Source organism: Rhinoderma darwinii, chromosome 1 (assembly GCF_050947455.1).
Source record: "Rhinoderma darwinii isolate aRhiDar2 chromosome 1, aRhiDar2.hap1, whole genome shotgun sequence".
NCBI lineage: Eukaryota > Metazoa > Chordata > Amphibia > Anura > Rhinodermatidae > Rhinoderma > Rhinoderma darwinii.
Window position 1 is genome coordinate 282,724,665 of NC_134687.1, and position 25,507 is coordinate 282,750,171.

General features: G+C 41.7%; 1 protein-coding gene across 2 annotated transcripts; it reads left to right on the forward strand.

Moving 5' to 3' along the window:
• Positions 1-202: 202 nt before the first annotated feature.
• On the forward strand, positions 203-23,521 carry KXD1 (KxDL motif containing 1). Of its 2 annotated transcripts, none has more exons than XM_075850704.1 (5): positions 203-337; positions 9,942-10,051; positions 12,718-12,870; positions 13,170-13,216; positions 22,937-23,521. In XM_075850704.1, exons 1-5 carry the CDS (start codon positions 293-295, stop codon positions 23,170-23,172), a joined length of 591 nt encoding a protein of 196 aa, XP_075706819.1. In that variant the 5' UTR covers positions 203-292; the 3' UTR covers positions 23,173-23,521. The 2 variants fall into 2 exon arrangements, with proteins under 2 accessions (XP_075706819.1, XP_075706824.1); XM_075850709.1 differs by lacking the exon at positions 203-337 and adding an exon at positions 352-630.
• Positions 23,522-25,507: the final 1,986 nt, after the last annotated feature.

A 25,507-nucleotide genomic window follows, 5' to 3' on the forward strand; every position in this document is an offset into this window, starting at 1 on the left:
CTCTGGTCAATTATGTAGAGCGGCTCTCTCCTGGAGCGCAAGGTACGGCTCACAGATGCGTCGTCCGTCACTTGTTTACATACACAGGTTCTTCTACACGTGCGCGGCTGGTCACATACATGACAGCACGCTCATAGAGGGTTAAAGGGCCAGTGGGCGTGACAACCAGCTAGAAGAGCCAATCTGCAGGCAGCAGGAAGTGACCAATGAGACGCAGGATTACAAGTGTAACCAGGAAGTGGGGAGGATTGCCGGTGGCTGCTGCTGCATGTCGGGGGGAAGGTGTTGAGAAATGAGCAAGGATCTGCCCGACTCCCAGGGGAAGCAGCCGCACTCGGTAACCGATGTCGCATGATGTGACCGTATTGTGTGATCCTGCCGCTTCACAATACATTCTCGTAGCTTTATACTAGAACGGGAAGTCCGGGTCCCCTGCATCTTCTGCATGACAGGTGCCCGGGTAATGTGCCCAAACTCCCCTCTGAAATCACAGCAGCCAATGACTGAAGACATGACCGTGTAGTAAAGAAGGGCACACGTGCTGGCACCAGACAGGTCCTCATGTTAAGGAACTACTAAAAAGTTAGTGGCTGCATCTACTGTCTGCTGAATCCTCTCCGACAATCAGAGGTGCAGGTTATACTATTATGGGGGCTCTGGTGGCATTGGTGCAACTGTGGGTTACTCTGTAGCTAATTTATTTAAATGGGTTCTGTATAATACATTGGCAGCTGCTGTCACGTGAGCCTTTTTAGCACTTCTCATTGGACTTGAGGGCTCGTTCACTTAGGGTACTTTTATACAGCCCGACGTGGGCCGTGTAAACGAGCGCCGATCAATTAGACCGCTTGTTGATCGGCGCTCGTTTGCTCCTTTCACAATGAGCTATGGGGACGAGCGCTCCTTACTACGATTGCTCGTCCCCATATATTTCTATCATTCATCGGGTGCTCGTTCCCCTGTTTACGCAGGATAATTATAGAGAACGAGCATTCTGTGTCCGCTTGTTTGCCCGATAATTGACCCATGTAAAAGGGCCCTTAGAGAATTTACATCAAAAACTTAAAATGGACGCGTGTTCGTAAATCCAAAGTTAAAGTACTAGTCAAAGTTTGGTAGTTATGTTTGCTAAACTAAGAGATCGAAAGGCATATTGTCGCTATACTGCAGAGGGCATTTTTGCAGAAGTGCAGCCATATTGGTTGTGATCTTTGAATTACCTTTTTGACCAACTGTCCCTTTGTCTGCTTGTTCTATCAATAAAGAAGTGGTTGTTTTATCTGTTACTGAGAAGTTAAAGGGTTATTCCCATTTTAGACACGTATGGCATAGCCATAGGATATGCCGTACATATTGCCCTTTATCATGCAAGCGATCTAACGATCTCCTAGGGGAACAAGTAAAAAAAAAAAAGTTAAATACAGTAAAACAAAGTTTAACCCCTTCCCTCTTTAGCCACTTTTGACCTTCCTGACAGAGCCTCATTTTTCAAATCTGACATGTGTCACTTTATGTGGTAATAACTCCGGAATGCTTTCACCTATCCAAGCGATTCTGAGATTGTTTTCTCGTGACACATTGGACTTTATGTTACTGGCAAAATTTGCTCGATATGTTCAGTATTTAATTGTGAAAAACACCAAAATTTAGCGAAAAATTGCAAAAATTAGCATTTTTCTCAATTTAAATGTATCTGCTTGTAAGACAGGCAGTTATAATACACAAAATTGTTGCTAATTAACATCCCCCATATGTCTACTTTAGATTGGCATCGTTTTTTGAACATTCTTTTATTTTTCTATGACCTCACAAGGCTTAGAACTTTAGCAGCAATTTCTCACATTTTCAAGAAAATTTCAAAAGGCTATTTTTACAGGGGCCAGTTCAGTTGTGAAGTGGTTTTGAGGGCCTTATATATTAGAAACCCCAAAAAAGTCACCCCATTTTAAAAACTTCACCCCTCAAAGTATTCAAAACAGCATTTAGAAAATGTCTTAACCCTTTAAACATTTCACAGGAATTAAAGCAAAGTAGAGGTGAAATTTACAAATTTCATATTTTTCTGCAGAAATACATTTTTAATACAATTTTTTTTATAACACAGAAGGTTTTACCAGAGAAATGCAACTCAATATTTGTTGCCCAGTTTTTGCAGTTTTAGGAAATATCCCACATGTGGCCGTAGCGTGCTACTGGACTGAAACACCGGCCTCAGAAGCAAAGGAGCACCTAGTGGATTTTGGGGCCTTATTTTTGTTAGAATATATTTTAGGCACCATGTCAGGTTTGAAGGGCTCTTGTGGTGCCAAAACAGTCAAAATCCCCCAAAAGTGACCCCATCTGGGAAACTAGACACCTCAAGGAAATTATCTAGGGGTGTAGTGAGCATTTTCACCGCACAGGTTTTTTACAGAAATTATTGGAAGTAGGCCGTGAAAATTAAAATCAACATTTCTTCAAAGAAAATGTAGGTTTAGCGATTTTTTTTCTCATTTCCACAAGGACTAAAGGAGAAAAAGCACCGCAAAATTTGTAAAGCAATTTCTCCCGAGTAAAACAATACCTCACATGTGGTAATAAACGGTTGTTTGGAGACACGGCGTGGCTGAGAAGGGAAAGAGCGCCATTTGGCTTTTGGAGTTCACATTTAGCAGGAATGGTTTGCGGAGGCCATGTCACATTTACAAAGCCCCTGAGGGGACAAAACAGTGAAAACCCCAAACAAGTGACCCCATTTTGGAAACTATACCCCTTGAGGAAATTATCTAGGGGTATAGTGAGCATTTTGACCCCACAGGTTTTTTGCAGAAATTTTTGCAAGTAGGCTGTGAAAATGAAAATCTACATTTTTTTCAAATAAAATGTAGGTTTAGCTAATTTTTTCTCATTTCCAGAAGGACTGAAGGAGAAAAAGCACCACAAAATTTGTAAAGCAATTTCTCCCGAGTAAAACAATACCCCACATGTGGTAATAAACGGCTGTTTGGACACACGGCAGGGTTTAGAAGGGAAAGAGCACTATTTGACTTTTTGAGATCACATTTAGCAGGAATGATTTGCGGAGGCCAGGTCACATTTGCAAAGCCCCTGAGGGGACAAAACAATGAAAACGCCCAAAAAGGGACTCCATTTAGGAAACTACACCTCTTGAAGAATGCATCTAGGGGTGTAGTGAGCATTTTGACCCCACAGATGTTTCATAGAATTTATTAGAATTAGGCAGTGAAAATAAAAACAGTCCTTTTTCTTCAATAAGACGTAGCTTTAGCGCAAATTTTTTCATTTTCTCAACAAATAAAGGAAAAAAAGAACCCAACATTTGTAAAGCTATTTCTCCCGAGTACGGCAATACCCCATATGTGGTCATAAACTGCTGTTTGGGCAAACGGCAGGGCTCAGAAGGGAAGGACCGCCATTTGGAGTGCAGATGTTGCTGGATTGGTTTCTGGGCACCTGTGGGCCCAAAACAGTGGAAACCCCCCAGAAGTGACCCCATTTTGTAAACTACACCCCTCAATGCATTTACCAAGGGGTGTAGTAAGCATTTTAACCCTGCAGGTGTTTTGTAGAAATTAGTGTGCGCTCAATGTTGCAGAGTGAAAATGGGATTTTTTTCCATAGATATGCCAATATGTGGTGCCCGGCTTGTGCCACCATAACAAGACAGCTCTCTAATTATTATGCGGTGTTTCCCGGTTTTAGAAACACCCTACATGTGGCCCTAATCTTTTGTCTGGACATATGACAGGGCTCAGGAGTGAAGAGTACCATGCGGAGTGGAGGCCTAATTTGGCGATTTACAAAGTATTGGTTCACAACTGCAGAGGCTCAGATGTGAAATAATAAAAAGAAACCCCTGATAAGTGACCCCATTATGGAACTGCACCCCTCAAGGCATTTATTAAGGGGTGTAGTGAGCATTTTCACCCCACAGGTCTTTTCCATAAATGAATGCGCTGCGGATGGTGCAAATTAGAAATTTATATTTTTCCCTAGATATGCCATTCAGTGGCAAATATGTCATGCCCAGCTTATGACGCTGGAGACACACACCACAAAAATTGTTAAAAGGGTTCTCACGGGTATGACGGTGCCATATATGTTGAAGGAAACTGCTGTTTGGGCACGCTGTAGGGTTCAGGGCCGAGGGAGCACCATTTGGCTTTTGGAGAGCGGATTTTGCTTGGTACTATATTTGTTTGAGTATTGCTGGTGTTTTATAATGTGGGGGTACATGTAAGCGGGGCGGAGTATATAAGGGGCATAGTCAGGTGGTATAAAAAAATAAAAATAATCCATAGATGTGTGTTACGCTGTGAAGCAATCCTTTCTGCACAGGCCGGTGCCGCACTGATAAATGGTGTCATTTCTTATCCCCCTTTTGGTCCACACTCCGCGCCTTTGTAGTTTGGGGAATTTTGCTGGGAAAGTATTATCCTGGTATAATACGGGCACCGTCGCTTCCATCGGATATGATTGGGCCCTCCCTTCCTGGTTCCCTAATTTTAGGTCCTTGATAAATCGCCTCTTGAAACAGAAGAAATGTTCTCCTCGGGCACAACTGCATATTTTTTTATTTCCTGACTTATTGGAGCCATAACTAATTTTATTTTTCATAGACGTAGCGGTATGAGGGCTGGTTTGTTGCGGGACGAGCTGTAGTTATTATTGGTACCATTTTGGGGTACATGTGACTTTTTGATCACCTTTTATCCTATTTTTTGGGATGCCAGGTAAACCAAAAAACGCAATTCTGGCACAGCTTTTTTTGGTTTTTTTTTTATACAGAGTTCACCACGCATTATAAACTACATGTTACCTTTATTCTGCGGGTCAGTACGATTCCGGCGATACCTCATTTATAGAACTTTTTTATGTTTTACAACTTTTTGCACAATAAAATTACTTTTGTAAAAAGAATGTATTTTTTCTGTCGCCAAGTTGTGAGAACCATAACGTTTTAATTTTTTTGTCGACGGAGTTGTATGAGGGCTTGTTTTTTGCGGGACGAGCTATAGTTTTTATAGGTACCATTTTTGTATACGTGCGACTTTTTGATCACTTTTTATTGTAATATTTGTAGGGCAAAGTGACTAAAAAACAGAAACTCTGGTAACGTTTTTACGGTTTTTTTTTACGCTGTTCACCGCGTGCAATAAATAATATAATATTTTGATACCTCCGGTCGTTACGGTCGTGGCGATACCAAATACATATGGTTTATTATTATTTTTCAATAATAAAGGACTTGATAAGAGTAAAAGGGGGATTGTGTGTTATTTGATTACTTGAAACTTTTATTGTTTTCAAACTTTTATTTTTTGCACTTTTTTTTACACTTTTTTTATACTTTTTTTACACTTTTTCTCAAGTCCCACTAGGGGACTTGAAGGTCCAACGGTCAGATTTTTTTTTTTCTAATACATTGCACTACCTATGTAGTGCAATGTATTAGATCTGTCAGTCATTCACTGACAGCAAGCCGTTTAGGCTTCGCCTCCCGGCGGGGCCTAAATCGGCTTCCGTAATGGCAGAGCAGGAGACCATTGTGTCTCCTGTTGCCATAACAGCAGTCGCCAGTCCCGATTGCCTGTCAGGGCTGGCGATCTGCTTGTAACCGCTACGATGCAGCAATCGCTTTCGATTGCTGCATCGAAGGGGTTAATGGCAGGGATCGGAGCTAGCTCCGGTTCCTGCCGTTACAGGTGGATGTCAGCTGTACAGTACAGCTGACTTCCACCGCTGATGACGCCGGATCAGCTCCTGACCCGGCGCCATCTTGCCGGCAGCTACGGAAGCCGATCAGGCTCCGCCGCCGGGCGGATCTTGACCGGCTTCGGTGCTAGGCAGACCGGGAGGCCGGTGCTAGGCAGACCGGGAGGCCAGTATTAGGCCTCCGGTTGCCATTGCAGCCACCGGAACCCCGGCAATTTCATTACTGGGGTTCCGATGAGCTGCAAACACCTTAAGTGCAGCGATCGCGTTTGAGCGCTGCACTTAAGGGGTTAATGGCGGGGATCGAAGCTAATTTCGGTCCCCGCCGTTACAGTCGGATGTCAGCTGTAAGATACAGCTGAGATCCGGTGATGATGGGACCGGCTCAGCTTCTGAGCCGGTGCCAAACGTTTGACGTACATGTACGGCAAGATGCGGGAAGTCAGTACTTTCCATGACGTACATGTACGTCAAATGTCGGGAAGGGGTTAATATAAAAAAAATAAACGTTAACAAACATTTTCCCACTTTCCCCCAAGCACAATGTTTAAAAAAAAAAGTATCATAAACTGGTATCACCAGGTCCATAAAAGTCCAAACTATTGCAATATATAATTATTTAGTCCACTAGGTGAACGCTGCCAAAAATAAATGCCAGAATCACTGTTGTATTTTTTTTTTTTTTTGGTCGCTTCATCTTCACAAAAAAATTGAATAAAAAGTGATCAAAAAGTCTTATATACCAAAAGAAACTACAGCTCGCCCCACAAAAAATAAGCTCTCATACCGCTCAATTGATGGAAAAATAAAAGTTATGGCTCTCAGAATATGGCAACAGAACCCACATTTTTTATTTTTAACCATCCGTTTTTTCCTTGTAAACTTAGTCAAACGTAAAAAAAAAAAAGTTCTACATTTGGTATCACCATAATTGTATTGACCTGTAGAATAAAGTTAACATTACGTTTTTACCGCACTGTGAATGTCGTAAAAATGAAACACCGCCCCCCAAAGATTGAGGAATCGCGTTTTTTTTTCTCCTATTCCACCTCACAAATTTTTTCCCCACTACATTATATGGTACAATAAATGGTGCCATAAAAATCTACAACTCGTCCCGCAAGAAAGAAGCTCTCATACGGCTATATTGATGGAAAAATGAAAAATAATTATGGCTTTTGGAAGGTGGGGAGGAAAGAATGAAAGTGAAAATCTGAAAAATGGCTGCGGCGGGAATTGGTTAACAAGCCTAATTTTTTTAGCTTGTGTCTCTATCACCGATTATCTTTAAAGTGTAGCTAAACGTTTGACAAACTCGTGTGAGCGCTCCGCTGCTTCGTGTCCGGCTTTTTCCGGAAAGCCGATGTATTGGAGTATGGGCTCATAGACTTTCTATTGAGTGCATACACCGATACATTTTACATTTATTTCCGGAAACAGCCGAACAGAAACAAAGCGGTGGAGCACTCACACGAGCACTTCAGCTGCTTCGTTCTAGTTATTGGTGGGGGTCTCAGTGCTCGGACCCCCACCGATACAAACTCCTGATATGTCACTATGACATGTCAGAAGATTGTCAAACGTTTAGCTACGCTTTAACCCCTTCCCGACATTTGACGTATCCATACGCCAAAGTCGGGTAGGGGAAGTATGGAGCGGGCTCACGCAGTGAGCTCGCTCCATACGTGTCGGCTGTATGTTACAGCCGACACTTCAGAGTAACTAGCGGCATCGCGCTCGAGCGCGATCCCGCTAGTTTAACTCGTTAAATGCTGCGGTCAATACCCCCAGGTCCGCCATCTTTGTACACTTATTAAGCCTTGCTTCTGGCAGGGCTTAATAGGTGCCTGTCAGAATCACGATGTACTGCAATACATTAGTATTGCAGTATATCGTGCAAGCGATCTAGCGATCACTGGTTGAAGTCCCCTAGGGAGACTAATAAAAAAAGTAAAAATGAGCTAAATAAAGTTTTGGGGTTTTTTTGTGTAAAAAAAAATAAAAAGTTCAAAAAACCCCCCTTTTCCCATTTTCCCACTAGAGCATAGTAAAAAAAATAAATAAATATAATTGGTATCGCCGCGTCCGTAAAAGTTTGAACTATTAGGGTATGTTCACACGAGCATGTTACGTCCGTAATTGACGGATGTATTTCGGCCGCAAGTCCCGGACCGAACACACTGCAGGGAGCCTGGCTCCTAGCATCATAGTTATATACGATGCTAGGAGTCCCTGCCTCGCTGCAGGACAACTGTCCCGTACTGTAATCATGTTTTCAGTACGGGACAGTAGTTCCACGGAGAGGCAGGGACTCCTACTGTCGTACATAACTATGATGCTAGGAGCCCGGCTCCCTGCAGTGTGTTCGGTCCGGGACTTGCGGCCGAAATACGTCCGTCAATTACGGACGTAATGACCTCGTGTGAGCATACCCTTACAATCTATCATCATTTAACCCGCACGATGAACGCCGTAAAAAAAATGCTATTTTTTTGGTCACCTAATCTCCCACAAAAAATGAAATAAAAAGTGATCAACCCGTCGCATGTACCCCAAAATGGTATTATTAAAAACTACAGCTTATCCTTTAAAAAATAAGCCCTCACACCACTTAATCGACGGAAAAATAAAAAACTTATGGCTCTCGGAATTTGGCGACGCCAAATAAATTAGATTTTTTTACACTTAGGTTTTTACTTGTAAAATATATAAAAAAAACTATACATATTTGGTATCGCAGTAATCGTATTGACCCACAGAATAAAATTAACATGTTGTTTTAATTGCACAGTGACTTCTGTAAAAACGGCGCGCAAAAAAACATTCAAGAATCGCTGTTTTTTTCATTTTCTATCCCACAAATTATTTTTTCCCGTTTCCTCGTACTCATAATTCGGCTAAATAAATGATGCTACGAAAAACGACAACTCGTCCCGCAAAAATCAAGCCCTCATAGGACTATATCGATGGAAAAATAAAGACGTTATGGCTTCTGGAAGGTGGGGAGGAAAAAACGAAAATGAAAATCTGAAAGTTGTTTACGACGGCAAGGGGTTAAAGAGTGTTTTTGACCAGACACAGTACTTGTTGTTAGGACATCTATGGAACCAAACGGCTGCACTTGATCCTCCAATGGAGGTGGTGGTATTTGAACTCCTGTGCCAAGGAGGTGGCTCATTTGTCAGACAATCAAGTGTGCTGAGAGGGCATATGGAAAAGAATGGACTTTAAGGGCTTGTCCACACGTAACGGAATTTTCTGCAGCAATTCCGCAGAAACTAGCAGGATTTCCGTTGCAGAAAAACCGCACCATTTCCTGCGTTTTTTACTGCAGAAAATTGTGTGCATTTTTCAGTGTTTTTCCTCTATGCTGGAAGATTGTGACATCTCCTCTGAAAAACGCAGCAATTGAGTCCAATTTCCGCAGCAGGAATTGACATGCGGTAAGAAAAATACGCCGCGCAGGTCAATTTCTGGTGAGAAATTTTCTGCAGCGTGTGGATGAGATTTGTTGAATCTCACCCACTTTGTTGCTACTGTATTTATTCTGCTGCGTATTTTCCATCCGCAATTCCATACGGCCAATACGCCGCAATTCCGCTACGTGTGGTCAAGCCCTAACGATGGTGTATTCTTTCAGTGTTCGCCCAGTCTGTCAGATTTGGAATAGGGTGTCCCCATACCTTCCCCCTCTTCCATTGACTACTGATAAGAATTGTAGTATGCCACAATGTACATTCATCAATACAGATTTCCAGAAAGATAAATCTATATTTATATAGAACCACTTTTATAATGCACCTGTCAGGTGATCTATCCTGCACTTCTTATGGGCAGCGTGTTACCCGAAAAGTTAGATGAAATCCTCACATGTGGAGATCTGCTTGTTTATGAGGTGGGATTTTCGCCCTGCCCACTGGCCCCAGATTGGCATAGGACATGTTCTATTTTTCAACGGACACTTTACAAGGTCCGTTGAAACAACGGCCGTGCGATCGGCCCCATTGAAATACATGCATTCGCGTGACGGCTGTTGTTTTAACCGCCGTCACATGAACGTATACTACGGTCATCTGGATTCTGCCTTAGTGAGTCCGTAAAAAATAAGAAAATATATTGCTGCAAAATGCACAGGACATACATCCTGCAGACATTGCATGCGCTGGTGCATGTACTGAAATCTGCACGTTTTTATGTCTTTTTAATAGTTTGACTTGTTTTTCCAGGCCGCTGACCAGGTGATGGAGCCAGGCGCTTCAGGAGTATTTTGTAGCAGGATTCTAAATATGGTGAACTCGGAGGATGTTAATGCCATTATACTGGCTCAGAGGCACATGTAAGTTTATATACTGAATTGTACATGATTTGTCATAGCCACAGCGCTCAAAAAAAGCCTCACTATTTGGAGGCACCCCTTAAGGCCTCATTCACATATTTGTATGGAAATATAGACCCAAAATACCAGACGTTGTCCATATTCACTTATTTATTGTATGTATTCTGTGTTGTCAGTGTTTTTTCAGTCAGATTTACTCCCATTGCCCAGCCGCTGACATGAATACAGTTGAAAATAAGAGGCTGCAAATTTTTCAGACATGTTTGATTTCTATAAGAAAAAGTACTGCAGCATTATTGGCCTGTATAGCTGCCAGTAATTCCATAGTCCGGACCTCCTACGTAAGGAGTTTGACAACGTACGTATAATAATATATGGCAATGAGGAAAGTTCTCTCTATGTAGCTCATGTGGCAATGGGTATACTCTAGGGATGCAAGTATATCTTCATCATAAGCCACATTTCCTGCATGTGCTGAGAGCCCTTCAACATGCTGAGCACATGGGCGTGCCACTTAAAGGGGTTCTTCCACCTTCGACATTTGTGGCATATCCATGGGATTATGTCTTCAATATGTGATAGATGCAGGTACCATCTCTGGTGAGGCGGCCGCGGCATTAAGGAGGAGAATGAATGGAGAGGCTGTTTGCGTAACTCCTGTAGAACATAATGGACCAATGGAGTGAGCCGTGCCCATGCTCGTTCATTCATTCTCCACCTTTATGTGGCAGCCAGTGACCCCCGTTCTGGTGATAGGTGCAGGTCCCAGAGTTGGGACCTGCATTTATCAGACACAGCATATCCAATGAATATGCCATGAATGTCTAAGCTGGGAGCAACTCTTTAATGGGAACCTGTCACCAGCGCATCATCTATTAAGCCAGCAGTACCTGGTGGTAGTGGGTGACAAATAATTTTTATGGAACCTATAATTATTTTCTAAGTAGGCTCTGTACCTTTTACAGCTGACACCCGGGATTAATGGCCAGGAACAGCGATCGCGCTGTTCCTGGCCGTTTAACCCCTCAAATGCTGTGGTCAATCGAAACCGCAGCATCTGAAGCGTTGAAAAGAGGGGAGCGGCCCCCTTCGACAGCTCATTGGCGCCCCCACACCGCGAACCGGGGATACCGGTGGTTGTCATGGCAGCCCAGGGGCCTAATGAAGGCCCCCAAGTCTGCCTCTGTTAAGCCGTATCGATGGTGCGACTTAACAGAAGCCTGTGAAAATGACAATATACTGCAATACACTAGCTTTTTTCGGAAAGTCGATGCGTCGGAGTATGGGCTCATAGACTTTCTATTGAGCCCGTACTCCAATACATTGATTCCCGGAAAAAGCAGAGCAGAAATGAAGTGGCTGAGTGCTCACACGAGCACTTCTGCCACTTTGTTTTAGCGGTTGGTGGGGGTCTGAGTGTTCGGACCCCCTCCAATCAAAACTTCTGACATGCCGCTACGACATGTTAGAAGTTTGTCGAACGTTTAGTTACCCTTTAATAAAGTTATTAGTAGTGGAAAAAAATAAAATAAGTTAAAAATAAAATCTTTTCACATTTTTCCTCTAGAGTAATGTAAAAAATAAACAAAATTGGTATCGCTGCATCCGTAAAAGTCTGGACTACTACAATATACCATTATTTAACTCGCACGGTGGACGCTGTAAAAAACAAAAACGTTAAACCGACAAAATTGCTGTTTTTCGGTCACCTTAGCTCTCCTAAAAAAAATCGAATAAGTTATCAAAAAGTTGTATGTACCAAAAAATGGTACCAATAAAAACTACAGCTCGTCCTGCAAAAAATCAGCCCACACACCACTCAATCTGTGGAAAAATAAAAAAAAGTTATGGAGCTCAGATTGTGGTCAAACAAAACAATTTTTTTTTAACAACATTTTTTTTAAGGCAATAAAATGTTATATTTATCTTTTTTTTATGTATCTGTTAAAAAAAATTGCGTTGCGATATTCTGAGAGCTGTACGTTTTTACTTTTACGTCGATTGGGCAATGTGGGGGCTTATTTTTTGAGGGGCGAGCTGTTGTTTTTTTATTGGTGCTATTTTGGGGTACATGTGACTTTTTGATCACTGTTTATTTCAATTTTTTTAAGAACTAAGGTGGCCAAAAAACAGCAATTTGGGTGTTTTCCATTTTTGTTTTAACGGTATTCACCAAATGGGTTAAATAACGTAATATTGTAATAATTCAGACTTGTCCCGCAGCGAGGCAGGGACTCCTAGCGTCGTACATATCTATGATTTAGGAGCCCGGCTCCCTGCAGTGTGTTCGGTCCGGGAATTGTGGCCGAAATACGTTCCGTCCTTTAAGGACCGAACATTCTCGTGTGAACCCAGCCTTAGTGGCGGAGAGAGAGGTGTGGTGGTGGCCGCTACATGCAGCATGTGGATGAGATTTGTTCGGATCTCATTCACATGGCTGGTACTGTAATCCGCTGTGGATTTTCCGCTTGGAAAACCTACAGCATTTCCATTCCATGTGAACCCGGGCTAAGACTTTGTGAAGCAGGGTATTTAGTGCTCTGTGTAAGGAAAAGCAGAGCCCTGACCCTATAAAGATATTCTGGACCTAAAAGTAAAATGATGTTTCAATTTGGAGTTGCAGTTTAAGAAATTGAATCATGACTGTTTCTCTTCTTTGTCTTCAGGCTTGATCGTTTTGAGAAGACCAATGAAATGCTCTTAAATTTTAACAGTCTATCTAATGCACGACTACAACAGATGAGTGATCGATTTCTACATCACACAAGGACACTGGTGGAGATGAAGAAGGATCTAGACTTGATATTTAGGAGAATAAGGTGGGAGCTTTGGTTCATTCTTTGTCACCCCCTCCCTGATCATCAGTAACAAGCAGTCGTGATATCCAATGCTGACGGTCTCATCTAGTGTGCGGATAGCCACTACACATCTTTACCAGTAGAATTTATTTAGTGTTGCTGTGTCACTTTACTCACTTGTGCCCAGACTGGCACTTTTGATCACTGTGATGACCACCATTAATGAGTAGGAAAGTTGGGTAAAAGGATTCACAAGGTATTAGAATTGTATTATTGAATCGATCTCTCTATCTTCTTTTTTTTTTTTCTTCCTACTGCAGGATGTTAAAAGGGAAGTTGGCAAAACAGTATCCAGAGTCTTTCAGTAGTAAGTTCTTCATTATATTATCACAGTCAAAAAGTTTTTTCGGACCATGTAGTTTTATTCATCATTTCCCTAATCTTACCAGTTCTCCGGGCTGCACAGTTTCTGAGCCTCCTTTGCCCCCAGCATATCTATCGTCTTTGTCTCACTTGTGGTTTAGTTGCTTGCAGGTTCCAATCCTTTTACCCTTCCTGTAATAGAAATAAGCTCCCCGTGAGCTTGTGGTCGGCTTACGCTTATACATAGCAGTCAATCTAATCCGAGAGAGCTGCGGTGTACATCATGGGGAGGGACAGCGCAGCATCCTGAGCCAATGATGAGATAACCTCACTCCTGGTACGCATTAGCTAACCTGCAGTCCAAGCACAGCCGAAAAGCTTCCAACACTGATTCATCAGGCTATGTGCATGTCACGTTTTTGGCCCACGTTTAACATACGCGGTGACGGATGCCTTCACAGTGGTATCCGCCACCATAGAATTTAATGGTCTACGTTTAAGCACTCTCATGATCCTGTTCATGGCATACCTGTTAAATGGATACCATTATTTTAACGCTTACGTCGGCCATAGACTATAATGGTATCTGTTGAACGTATGTCATGAAAAAGCCCATGAGGCATACGTTAAATGTATACCGATGACGTATTCCATACAGTGGCATACGTCACCCATAGGCTCTTGTGTTAAAATAAATGATACTGCACAGTATATTATTATTATTTTTTTTTTTCTTTATCAAAGTTTATTAAATTTTCAATACAAACAAATAACAACTTCAATGCATTTGAACGAGTGGCAGTTCAACTGAACCACTTTACATAAGATTTTGGCATACAATGTGAATGTTATACATAAAGAGCATATGTATTATTGGCATCAAGCAGTGTACCTTGCGTAAGAACCATTCAATAAGGCACAAATAAGTACTGCAGAATTAGCACAATATAATCAGTCTGATGTATTATATAATATAGTGCAAAAAAAAGGGAACATATAATAAAAATAAAATTAAGAGACAGGGGGGGAGAAAAGAAAAACAAAGAAAACGGAAGAGGGAAGGACCGTGGGACAGGTAAGATATATAGTGGAGAGGGGGGGGGGCCTCTAATCAAGACGTACGGACGCCAAAGAAGATTTAGGTGTGTTCTTCCAGCCAGCGTGGCAGGGCTTCGCTTTCTGCAAACAGAATCCAGCTCCTCCATGTAGCCATGAATCTGTCTCGTTTGCCATTGTCCCCTGCCAGAAGGCCTTCCATTCTCATGATATGAGTTAATTCGGTAACCCATTCACGAAGAGAGGGGCATCTCGTGGATTTCCAGTGTCTAGGAATCACGCACCTAGCTGCAGTGAGAAAGTGCCTGAAAATACCTTTTTTCAAGGCTGTGACGTTGCCTGGCAAAAGGGACAGTAGTCCAATGGCAGGTTCAATAGGAGTCTGGGAATCAAACAGCACATTATATAGTTTGAATATGTTAATCCAGAATGGAGATAATATGGGACATTCCCACCATATGTGCAACATGGTTCCCAAAGCGGAAAGGCAGCGCCAACATTGGTCAGACACGGAGGGAAAAGCTTTATGTAACAAGACCGGGTATCGATACCAACGGGTGATAATTTTAAAATTCTTTTCCTGTGCATAACAGGCTGATGGCAGTTTATGTGTAAGCAAAAAAATTTTTTGCCAATCCTCCTGTATGTGCAACCCCAATTCGCGCTCCCACGCCTGTACATATCTAAGTTGAGACAGCTCAGAGCAGTCACGAAGAAAGACGTGCATTGTTGATAACAGTTTGGTCGGCATGGAGGGTATCAGTAGGAAGACTTCCAGTGCTGTTTTGTCTAAGGTGATAGCCTCATTGTCTGGGAAAGAGGAAATGTATGCCCTAAGCCAGACATGGGCAAACTACGGCCCGCGGGCCACATACGGCCCGTTAGGCTTTTTAATCCGGCCCGCCGAACTTGTCCAAGATATATCCGTCCTCAGCAGCTGCTAGTTCGCGCAGGAGGACGGATATATCCGTCCTGTGATCGCGCGGGTACTGACAGTTTACCCACGCGATCAGCGGCAGGAGCACGGCTGTTATACACAGCCTGGCTCCTGCTGCAACTGCCGGAATCGAAGCACGCGCCGATTCCGGCAGTTTAACCCATTAAATGCCGCTGTCAACAGTGACAGCGGCATTTAATGTGTTTGACAGAGGGGGGAACTCCCTCTGTCTCCCGATCGGCGCCCCCGCAAACAAATCGCGGGTCGCCGTCGGGTTTCCATGACAGCCGGGGGTCTAACAAAGACCCCCAGGTCTGTCTTTAGCATCTGCCTGTTAGGCGATGCCAGAGGCATGACCTAACAGGTTGCCTGTCAGTTTTACACTGACAGGCAATAATGCTTTGGTATACGAAGTATACCAAAGCATTATATATGCGATCGGCACATCGCATAGTGAAGTCCCCTGGTGGGACAAAAAAAAAAAAAGTAAAACCGTTAAATAAAGTTTGTGAAAAAAAAAATAAAAAAAATTACAGTCAAAGTCAAATAAAACTACTTTTTTGCCCCAAAAAGTGGTTTTATTTAATAAAACGGTCAAAACAAATCACACATACACATATATGGTATCCCCGCGATCGTAACAACTTGACCAATAAAATGAACACATTAATTAAACCGCCGGATGAACGGCGTCCAAAGAAAACGCAAAAAACAACGGCAAAATTCTCTCTTTTCTCCCAATCCCCCCATAAAAAATAAAATAAAAGTTCATCTATAAGTCCTATGTACCCCAAAATAGTACTAATGAAAACTACACATTGTCCCGCAAAAATCAATCCCACGTACGGCCACATCGACGGAAAAATAAAAAAATTACGCCTCTTGGAACGCGGCGATGCAAAAACAAGTAATTTTTTTCTAAAAGGGTTTTTATTGTGCAAACGTAGAAAAAACATATAAAACCTTTACACATTTGGTATCCCTGTAATCGTGCCGACCCATAGAATAAAGTTAACATGTTATTTACGCTGCATAGTAAACGGCGTAAATTTATAACGTGAAAATTAATGCTGGAATAGCTGCTTATTTTCAATTCTCTCCTAAAATAAAGTTAATAAAAGTTAATCAATATGTTATAAGCATCTAAAAATGGTACAATTACAAAATACAACTCGTCCCGGAAAAAAACAAGCCCTTATACGGCTATGTCGACGGAATAAAAAAAGAGTTACGACTCTTGGAATGCGACCGTGGAAAAACAAAAAATAATCCTTGGTCATTAACGTGCAAAATGGCCCGGTCATTAAGGGGTTAATGTGGCGCGTATTTCTCTTTATTTCACTTTAATTTTCACTTCGTTTCACGTCACCATTAAGCCCTTCGGTTTTCAAAGAGTACAATATCAGCCGTCACTTTGCCACGAAGCATGCAAACTATGCTAGCAAGCAGTCAACACAAGAACGGGCGGCTACTGCTCAGAGGTTGGCAGCTAATTTACAGAGTCAACAGAACTTTTTTCTTGATAAATCACAGTGCGTATGTTATTTTAATCTATTTACATTTCCTTCTCCCAGTATCTGCGAAATAGTATGTAAATGCCATATCTTGCATATTCCTTGAGACAAATTTATTAACTGATAAGGGCTATTTTTCACATTTGAAAGACAGTTAATAAATTGGGTTGTAGTGTTCTTACTGTGCTATGAGGTTTGCACACACTACATTTAATGCTTTAGTATATCCGGCCCAAACACTCCCTCCAAATGCTCCTGGCCCGGCCCCTCTGTCAAATTTTAGAACCCATTGTGGCCCGCGAGTCAAAAAGTTTGCCCACCCCTGCCCTAAGCTGTAGATACTCCATCCAAGATAGTCTTTTGTGAGGACACGATTCCCTCAAAGACAGTAAAGTGGGGAGCTCATGAGTGTCAGTAAGTGTGGAAGCTAGTCTGACATTGTCCTGCTTCTTCCAAGAAAGAAATTCCTCGACTCCCACTGCCGGTGTAAAGTCTGGATTGTCAAATAAAGGAGTGAAAGGACCAGGACAATGGGTTAGATTAACCCCTTAAGGACGCAGCCTAGTTTGGGCCTTAAGGCTCAGAGCGCATTTTTCAAATCTGACATATTTCACTTTGTGGTAATAACGTCGGAATGCTTAAACCTATCCAAGCGATTCTGAGATTGTTTTCTCGTGACACTTTGGGCTTCATGTTCGTGGTAAAATTTGGTCGATATATTCAGTCTTTATTTGTGAAAAATTGCAAAATTTAGAGAAAATTTACAAAAAATAGCATTTTTCAGAATTTAAATGCATCTGCTTGAAAAACAGACGGTTATACCACCCAAAATAGTTACTAGTTCACATTTCCCATATGTCTACTTTAGATTGGCATTGTTTTTTGAACATTATTTTATTTTTCTTGGACGTTACAAGGCTTAGAACATAAACAGCAATTTCTCATATTCTTAAGAAAATGTCAAAAGCCTTTTTTTGAAGGTACCAGTTCAGTTCTGAAGTGGATTTGAGGGGCCTATGTATCAGAAACCCTGATAAAACACCCCATTTTAAAAACTAGACCCCTCAAAGTATTCAAAACCGCATATAGAAAGTTTTTTAACCCTTCAGGCATTTCACAGGAATTAAAGCAAAGTGGAAATGAAATTTGCAAATTTCATTTTTTCTGCTGAATTTAAATTTTATTCAATTTTTTTCTGTAACACAGAAGGTTTTACCAGAGAAACACTACTAAATATGTATTGTCCAGATTCTGCAGTTTTTAGAAATGTCCCACATGTGGCCCTACTGCGCTCGTGGACTAAAACACAAGCCCTAGAAGCAAAGAAGCACCTAGTGCATTTTGAGGCCTCTTTTTTATTAGAATATATTTTAGGCAGCATGCCAGGTTTGAAGAGGTGTTGAGGTATAAAAGCAATGGAAACCCACCAGAAGTGACCCCATTTTGGAAATTACACCCCTCAAGGAATTCATTTATGGTTTTTGTTATCATTTTGATGCCACAGTTTTTTCACAGCACCTATTTGAATTGGGCTGTGAAATGAAAAAAATGATATTTTTTCCAATAAGATGTCATTTTTGATCAAAATTTCTTATTTTCACAAGGAACAACATACCCCATTTTGTTGCCCAATTTGTCCTTAGTGCGGCAATACCCCATTTGTGGTGATAAACTGCCGTTTGGGCCCATGGGAGGGCTCAGAAGGAAAGGACCACCATTTGGCCTACTGGAGCTTTTCTGGTGCTAAGTCATGTATGCAGAAGCCCCTGAGGTACCAGTACAGTTGAAACCCCCGAGAAGTGACCCCATTTTAAAAACTACACCCCTTAAGACATTCATCTAGAGGTGTAGTGAGCATTTTGACCCCACAGGTACTGTGTAAAAGATAATGCGCAGCAGATGGTGCAGTGTGAGATTTGCAATTTTATATATATATATATGCCATTTCAGTGTCCAATATATTGTGCCCAGCATGCGCCACCGGAGATATACACCCCTTAAATTGTAGTGTGGGTTCTCCTGGGTACGGCAATACCCTACATGTGGCTGTTATCAGCTGCCTGGGCATACGGCAGGGCTCAGAAGGGAAAGATGAGGGGGGTAAGCTGTACGGAGTGCATCAGGGTAAATTAAAAATCAAGGCATGTATGATACATTTTAAAACAATCTTTTATACAGAGCCCTGGTTTTTCGGGACACGTGTCACATTGGTATATTGTGTTCTTCCTTATCCCCCTCTTATAGCAGACTCTGCACCTCTTTTGACTCTTTCCCTTTCCACCGGTTTGGGGAACTTCTCCTGGAAAGTGTTGCCCTGGTACGATGCGTGTGGCCTCGCTTCCAGAAGTACTGGGTGCCCCCCCTTCCTGGTCCCTAAAGATTAGATCTTGAAATTCCAGGAAAGTTCCCCTCTGGCCTGCACATCGACGTAGCTCGTACGCATTGTACAAAGCCATCTGTATGATGTGCCCGGCCAGCTTCTTATACCACACCGCATGGCGCTGTAGGGCTTCAGGACTTGATTTGACAAGTCCATCCCTCCCATGTACCTATTGTAGTCCAGGACGCAGTCTGGTTTGGGGGTGGCCTTTCCTTCATATATCCTAAATCTGTAGGTATACCCTGATGCACTCTCGCACAGCTTATACATCTTCACGCCATACCTTGCCCTCTTACCCGGCAGGTACTGGCGGAATTGAACCCTCCCTTTAAAATGTACCAGGGACTCACCAATAGAAATACACTTCTCGGGGGTGTATGCTTGGGAAAACCGGGCACTGAAACGGTCTAATAGGGGTCTCCGTTTATACAAACGGTCAAAACTGGGGCCATCTCGGGGTGGGCACGGCTCATTATCAGTATAATGTAAGAAGCGAAGTATTGCCTCATTTATTTATTTTTTTAGGTTCCAGTTCAGTTCAGAAGTTGCTTTGAGGGGCCCATATATTAGAAACCCCTATCAAACACCCCATTTTAGAAACTAGACCCCTCAAAGTATTCACAACAGCATTTAGAAAGTTTATGAACCCTTTAGGTGTTTCACAGAAATTTAGAGCAAAGTAGAGGTGAAATTAACTTTTTTTTTTTTTGTCAGAAAATCCTCTTTATACCATTTTTTTTATAACACAAAAGGTTTTACCAGAGAAACGCAACTTAATACTTATTGCCCAGATTCTGCAGTTTAGAGAAATATCCCACATGTGGCCCTCGGGCGGTAATGGACTGAAGCACCGGCCTCCGAAGCAAAGGACCACCTAGTGGATTTTGAGCCCTCTTTTTTATTAGGCACCATGTCCGGTTTGAAGAGGTCTTGTGGTGCCAAAACATTGGAAACCCCCCAAAAGTGACCCCAATTTGGAAACTAGACCCCTTGAGGAATTCATTGCAGTTTTCATGTCATGCATGCGGCTTTTTGATCAGTTTTTATTCTATTTTTAGGTGGCGTGGTGACTAAAAAACAGCAATTCTACTATTGTTTTTTTATTCAATTTTTTTTTACTGCGTGCACCGTGCCCTATAAATGACACATTCACTTTATTCTGCGGGGCGATACGATTACGGCGATACCAGATGTTTATAGTTTTTTTTTATGTCTTATGGCGTTTGCACAATAAAATACGTTTTGTAAACAATCATTGACTTTTTGTGTTACCTTATTCTAAGAGCCAGAACGTTTTTATTTTTCAATCAATAAAGCCGTGCGAGGACTTATTTTTTGCGTAACGAACTGTAGTTTCGATCAGTACCCTTTTTCGGTACATGCGACTTTTTGATCTCTTTTTATTCCATTTTTTGGGAGGTGAAGTGACCAAACAATTGTTGTTGTGGTACGGTTTATTATTATTTTTTTTTACGGCGTTCACCGTGCGGGATAAATAACAAAATAATTTTGTAGTTCAGGCCGTTACGGACGCGGCGATACCAATTATGTATAGTTTATTTGTTTGTTTATATATTTTTATTAATAATAAAGGATTGATAAGGGAAAAAGGGGGATTTTTACTTTTACTTTTAAAACTTTTATTTTCTTATTTTTACACAACTTTTTTAAATTTTTTTTTACTTTATTACTTTGTCCCACTAGGGGACATGAGGGCAGGAGACCCTGATCGCTATTCTAATACACTGCACTACATGCGTAGTGCAGTGTATTAGAACGGTCAGCTACTCACTGACAGCAAGCATAGTGGGTCCTGACGTTGTCAGGACCCACTAGGCTTCCGTCTATGGCATAGCCGGACGCCATTGTTTGGTGTCCGGTTGCCATAGTCACCATCGCCGGCCGCTATCTTGTAGCAGGCCGGCGATGGCGGATTAACCCCTAAGAAGCCGCGATCGCTATTGAATGCGGCTTCTGAGGGGTTAATCGGCGGGGGAGCTCTGCGATCGGTCCCGGCACATTGAGCAGTGATAGCTGCTGTTTCCGACAGCAGACTATCACAGCTCATGAACGCGCCCCGCGCGAACGGCTCCGTGTTTACTCCATGGCATACTATTATGTCATGGAGCGCGAACGATGCACTTACCATGACATAATAGTATGTCCTGGAGCGTTAAGGGGTTAAGAGCCGCTGCCTCCCTGTCCCAAGCCACTAAAAAGTTTTGAGTTAACGATGGTAGCATAGAGGTATTTCTGAGCTGCTTGGCCATCCATGGGAGAGATGTTGGTCGTAAAGCGTTTTTAAAGGCGTATTTCGAGGAGTTTACGCCTTGAAATACGCCTGAAAACACTGCGTGTGAACATAACCTAACTGATATTTTTATGCCCACATCTGGACATCTGCTTTCTAAACACAAAAGGCTCAAATACCTTAACACCTTGGAGACACGTCCAATTTCAGTTTTTTCATTTTCGTTTTTTCCTCCCCGCCTTCCAAAAGCCATAACTTCTTTTTGTGTTTTAGTCGACATAGCCGTATGAGGGCTTTTTTTTTTTTTTGTGGGACAAGTTGTAGTTTGTCATGGCACCACTTATTGTACCGCATAATGTACTGGAAAGCTGAAAAAAATATATTTGTGGGGTGAAATGGGGAAAAAACTGCGATTACACCATTTTTTGGGGGGGTCTTGTTTTTGCGGCGTCCATCAGGCGGTAAAAACTACATGTGCACCTTTATTCTACAGGTTGATACGATTATGGTGATACCAAATTTATATGTTTTTGTTTTATGTAGTAGCACTTTAAAAAAAAAATGTTCTGAGAGCCATAACTTTTTTTATTTTCCAGTCAATTTAGCGATGTGAGGGCTTCGTTTTGGTTTTTTTGCGAGGCGAGCTGTAGTTTCCACAGATACCATTTTCGGGTATATGCGACTTTTTGATCACTTTTTATTTCTTTTTTTTTTTTAGAGCGAAGGTTTATAATTTTTTATTTTTACGGCGATCACCAAGCGGGTTAAACTGTGATAGTTCTGACTTTTTTACGGACACGGCATTACCAGTTCTGTCAACTTTTTTTTTTTTTTTTTTTTAACATTACTTTAGGAGAAAAGGTTTTTTTTTTTTTAAACATAAAAAAAAGTTAAAGGTTTTTTTTTTTACTTTTTTTATTAGTCCCCCTAGGAGACTTGAACCAGCGATCGTTGGATCGCTTGCATGACATACTGCAATACTAATGTATTGCAGAATATCGTGATACGTACAGTCTCCTTTGAAGCCCTGCCAGAGGCAGAGCTTCAAAGGAGTACAAAGATGGCAGACCTGGGGCCCTTTATTAGGCCCCCAGGCTGCAATAACAACCATTGTAAACGGCCAAGGCGCGTTTGAGGGGCGCCCCCCTGATTCTAACAATTTAAATGCTGCGGTCATGATTGACCGTGGCATTTAAAGTGTTAAACGGGCGGAATCAAAGTGGACTTTGATTCCGCCCACTGGAGTGAGGTGTCGGCTGTATAAAAAAAGCTGTCACCCGCCGAGTATCAAGCGCGCTCAGCCCGTGAGCACGCTCTATACTTCCCCTTGGCGACAACGCAGTAATAGTACATTGTATGTCGCCAAGGGTTTAAGATCAATATGTTTTTGTTACTTTTATATAGTAACATTGTTGTAAAAGGCAATTTGTTTAACGAAAAGTTGTGCTGCACTTATGGGAGACAAACCGGTAATATTGCACATTTTTAAAACCTTGTGGACGCTATGGTCTGCTACATATAACAAAGAATAGCACAAGCATACATAAGCCTTCTAAAATTGTGTCTTTTCTATCATTTGATTTTAGACGTACATGAATCTCCAATCCTAGAAGATGATGATGATGATTTTGATCCAACCCTAAAAAGCGTGGCCACCACTATTGCTACTTCAGAGCAGAGCACAGAGTCCTGTGATACTAGTCCCTCTATCATTTCCCCGACCATGAGTCAGGACTTTGAGGACTTATCCCAGGCCCCTTCTGAAACCCCATCTGCTAATGGGCAGCTTCTGACAGACGATGAGGCGGCTCATGAGGACTAGTTCACTGTTGGGGATGAGCTCACTCAAGTGGATTATTGAAACGACCTTTGCCATGAATGGGATTTCAGCAGTCTTGCAATGAGCACACTGGTTTCTGGGGTAATGTTGGGAGGAACTTTGAATTCCCGAGCGACTGCATGTGGAGACCTCTCTCAAGACTGAGATCACTCACTTCTCCTGGTGGTCAAAACTGCACTTGTCCAAATGTTTCCTCCTTGTCTATAGGTAAATGACTTGATAATACTGCAGAGTGAGGATTAAAGTAAGAAATGCCACTATGAAAGCAGTGACGTCATTCTCCTTGTTACAGATTCGCTTTTTTAAAAATATATGAATCTTGACAATAGAACTTGGTATCTGTGAGTGCTTTGTCTTCTTCTATGTACATGTTGTTTGTTTTGCCTCAGGAACATGACCCATCATCATCATAATGGTATAGCACCTTAAAACATTGTCTTTCCTTCTGCCTTTCTTATTTTCTGTCTTTAATATAGATATACTATCACTTGTTGCTAATTTTCCTCTCCGTGAGTACCTTATTTGTTTTGCTGTACATTATATTTGGTCTTTAAAGGGACAGTGTCGTCGCGGTTTTGTATAAAGAAAAAGAAACCAAAAAAAATAGGTGTTCATATATTTTTATAGGAGTGTTATCCTTTTCTTATACAGAGTAATCAAGTGAGTTCAATTGGCACTGTGCTTCCCTGGAATTGTTTTGTCTCAGGAAAATCCACAATCTTGAAAAGCCCAGTTCCTCTAACCTCTAGAAAAGACCCATCCCGAGAGGCCGGTAGAAGTATGGAGTGGGCGCATGGGCTGAGCCCGCTTAATAACTAGCGTGTCGGCTGTATGTTAGACAACACTTCGCTGCAACGAGCGGCATCTAAGCCATTAGAAAGAAGGGTTTGCTCCCCTGTGCAACATGATCTCGGGGTGTAGATGGTTGTCATGAAAGCCTAGTGAAGGCCACCAGATCTGCCATCTTTGTGCTCATATTGGAGACTTTGTCACCACATTATAAGTGCCCTATCTCCTACATAATCTGATCGGTGGTTTTTATTTTGAAAAACGATCAATTTTGACCAAGTTATAAACCATTTTAGGTTTATGCTAATTCGTTTCTTAATAGACAACTGGGCGTGTTTTTACTTTTTACCAACTGGGCGTTGTGAAGAGAAGTGTATGACGCTGACCAATCAGCGTCATACACTTCTCATTGTTCCAGTGTGATTGTGCAGTGAAAGAAGCTGGGCTGGAACAATGAGAAGTGTATGACGCTGATTGGTCACTGATTGGTCAGCGTCATACACTTCTCTTCACAACGCTAAGTTGGTACAAAGTAAAAACACGCCCAGTTGCAGCATTTTCCTGTCAGTGAGTAGCTGACGTCTCTAATACACTCCACTACGCATGTAGTGCAGTGTATTAGAATAGCGATCAGGGCCTCCTGCCTTTAAGTCCCCTAGTGGGACAAAAAAAAAAAGTTTAAGCGTTAAAATCCCCCTTTTTCCCTTATCAGTCCTTTTATTATTAAAAATATAAATAAAATAAACTATACATAATTGGTATCGCCACGGCCTGAACTATAAAACGATTTGGTTATTTATCCCGTGCGTTGAACGCCGTAAAAAAGAAAATAATAATAAACCGTACCAGAATCACAATTTTTTGGTCTGTTCCCCTCCCAAAAAATTGAATAAAAAGATATCAAAAAGTCGCGTGTACCCAAAAATGGTACTGATCGAAACTGCATTTCGTTACGCAAAAAGCAAGTCCTCGCACGGCGTTCTTGATGGAAAAATAAAAAAGTTATGGCTCTTCGAATAAGCCAACACAAAAAGTTAATGGTTTTTTATAAAAGTATTTTATTGTGCAAACGCCATAAGACATAATAAAAACATGGTATCGCCGTAATCGTATCGATACGCAGAATAAAGTGAATGTCATTTATAGCGCACGGTGAATGCTGTAAAACAAAGGAGTAAAAAACAATAGAATTGCTGTTTTTTAGTCACCATGCCAATAAAAACTGATCAAAAAGTCGCATGCACCCCATGAAAACTACAATGAATTGGGTTGCTTTTTTTCCTTTGTTCCTTGTAAAAAATAAAAATGTGTACCTTTTATTGGAAAAATATTTGATTTTCAATTGCACAGCCTAATTCCACAAAATGCAGCAAGAAACCTGTGGGGTCTAAGTGCTTACTATACCCCTCGATAAATTCCTTGAGGGGTGTAGTTTGCCAAATGGGGTCACTTTTGGGGGATTTCCACTGTTTTGGAACCATGAGGCCTCTTCAAACCTGACATGGTGCCTAAAATATATTCTAATAAA

Bases quoted from the DNA above. Each gene is read 5' to 3' on its own strand.
- KXD1 (XM_075850704.1), top strand. From the start codon at position 293: ATGAGCAAGGATCTGCCCGACTCCCAGGGGAAGCAGCCGCACTCG. The intron at 10,052-12,717 runs GTAAGTTTATAT...CTTTGTCTTCAG, and splicing joins ATACTGGCTCAGAGGCACAT to GCTTGATCGTTTTGAGAAGA. The intron at 13,217-22,936 runs GTAAGTTCTTCA...ATTTGATTTTAG, and splicing joins GTATCCAGAGTCTTTCAGTA to ACGTACATGAATCTCCAATC.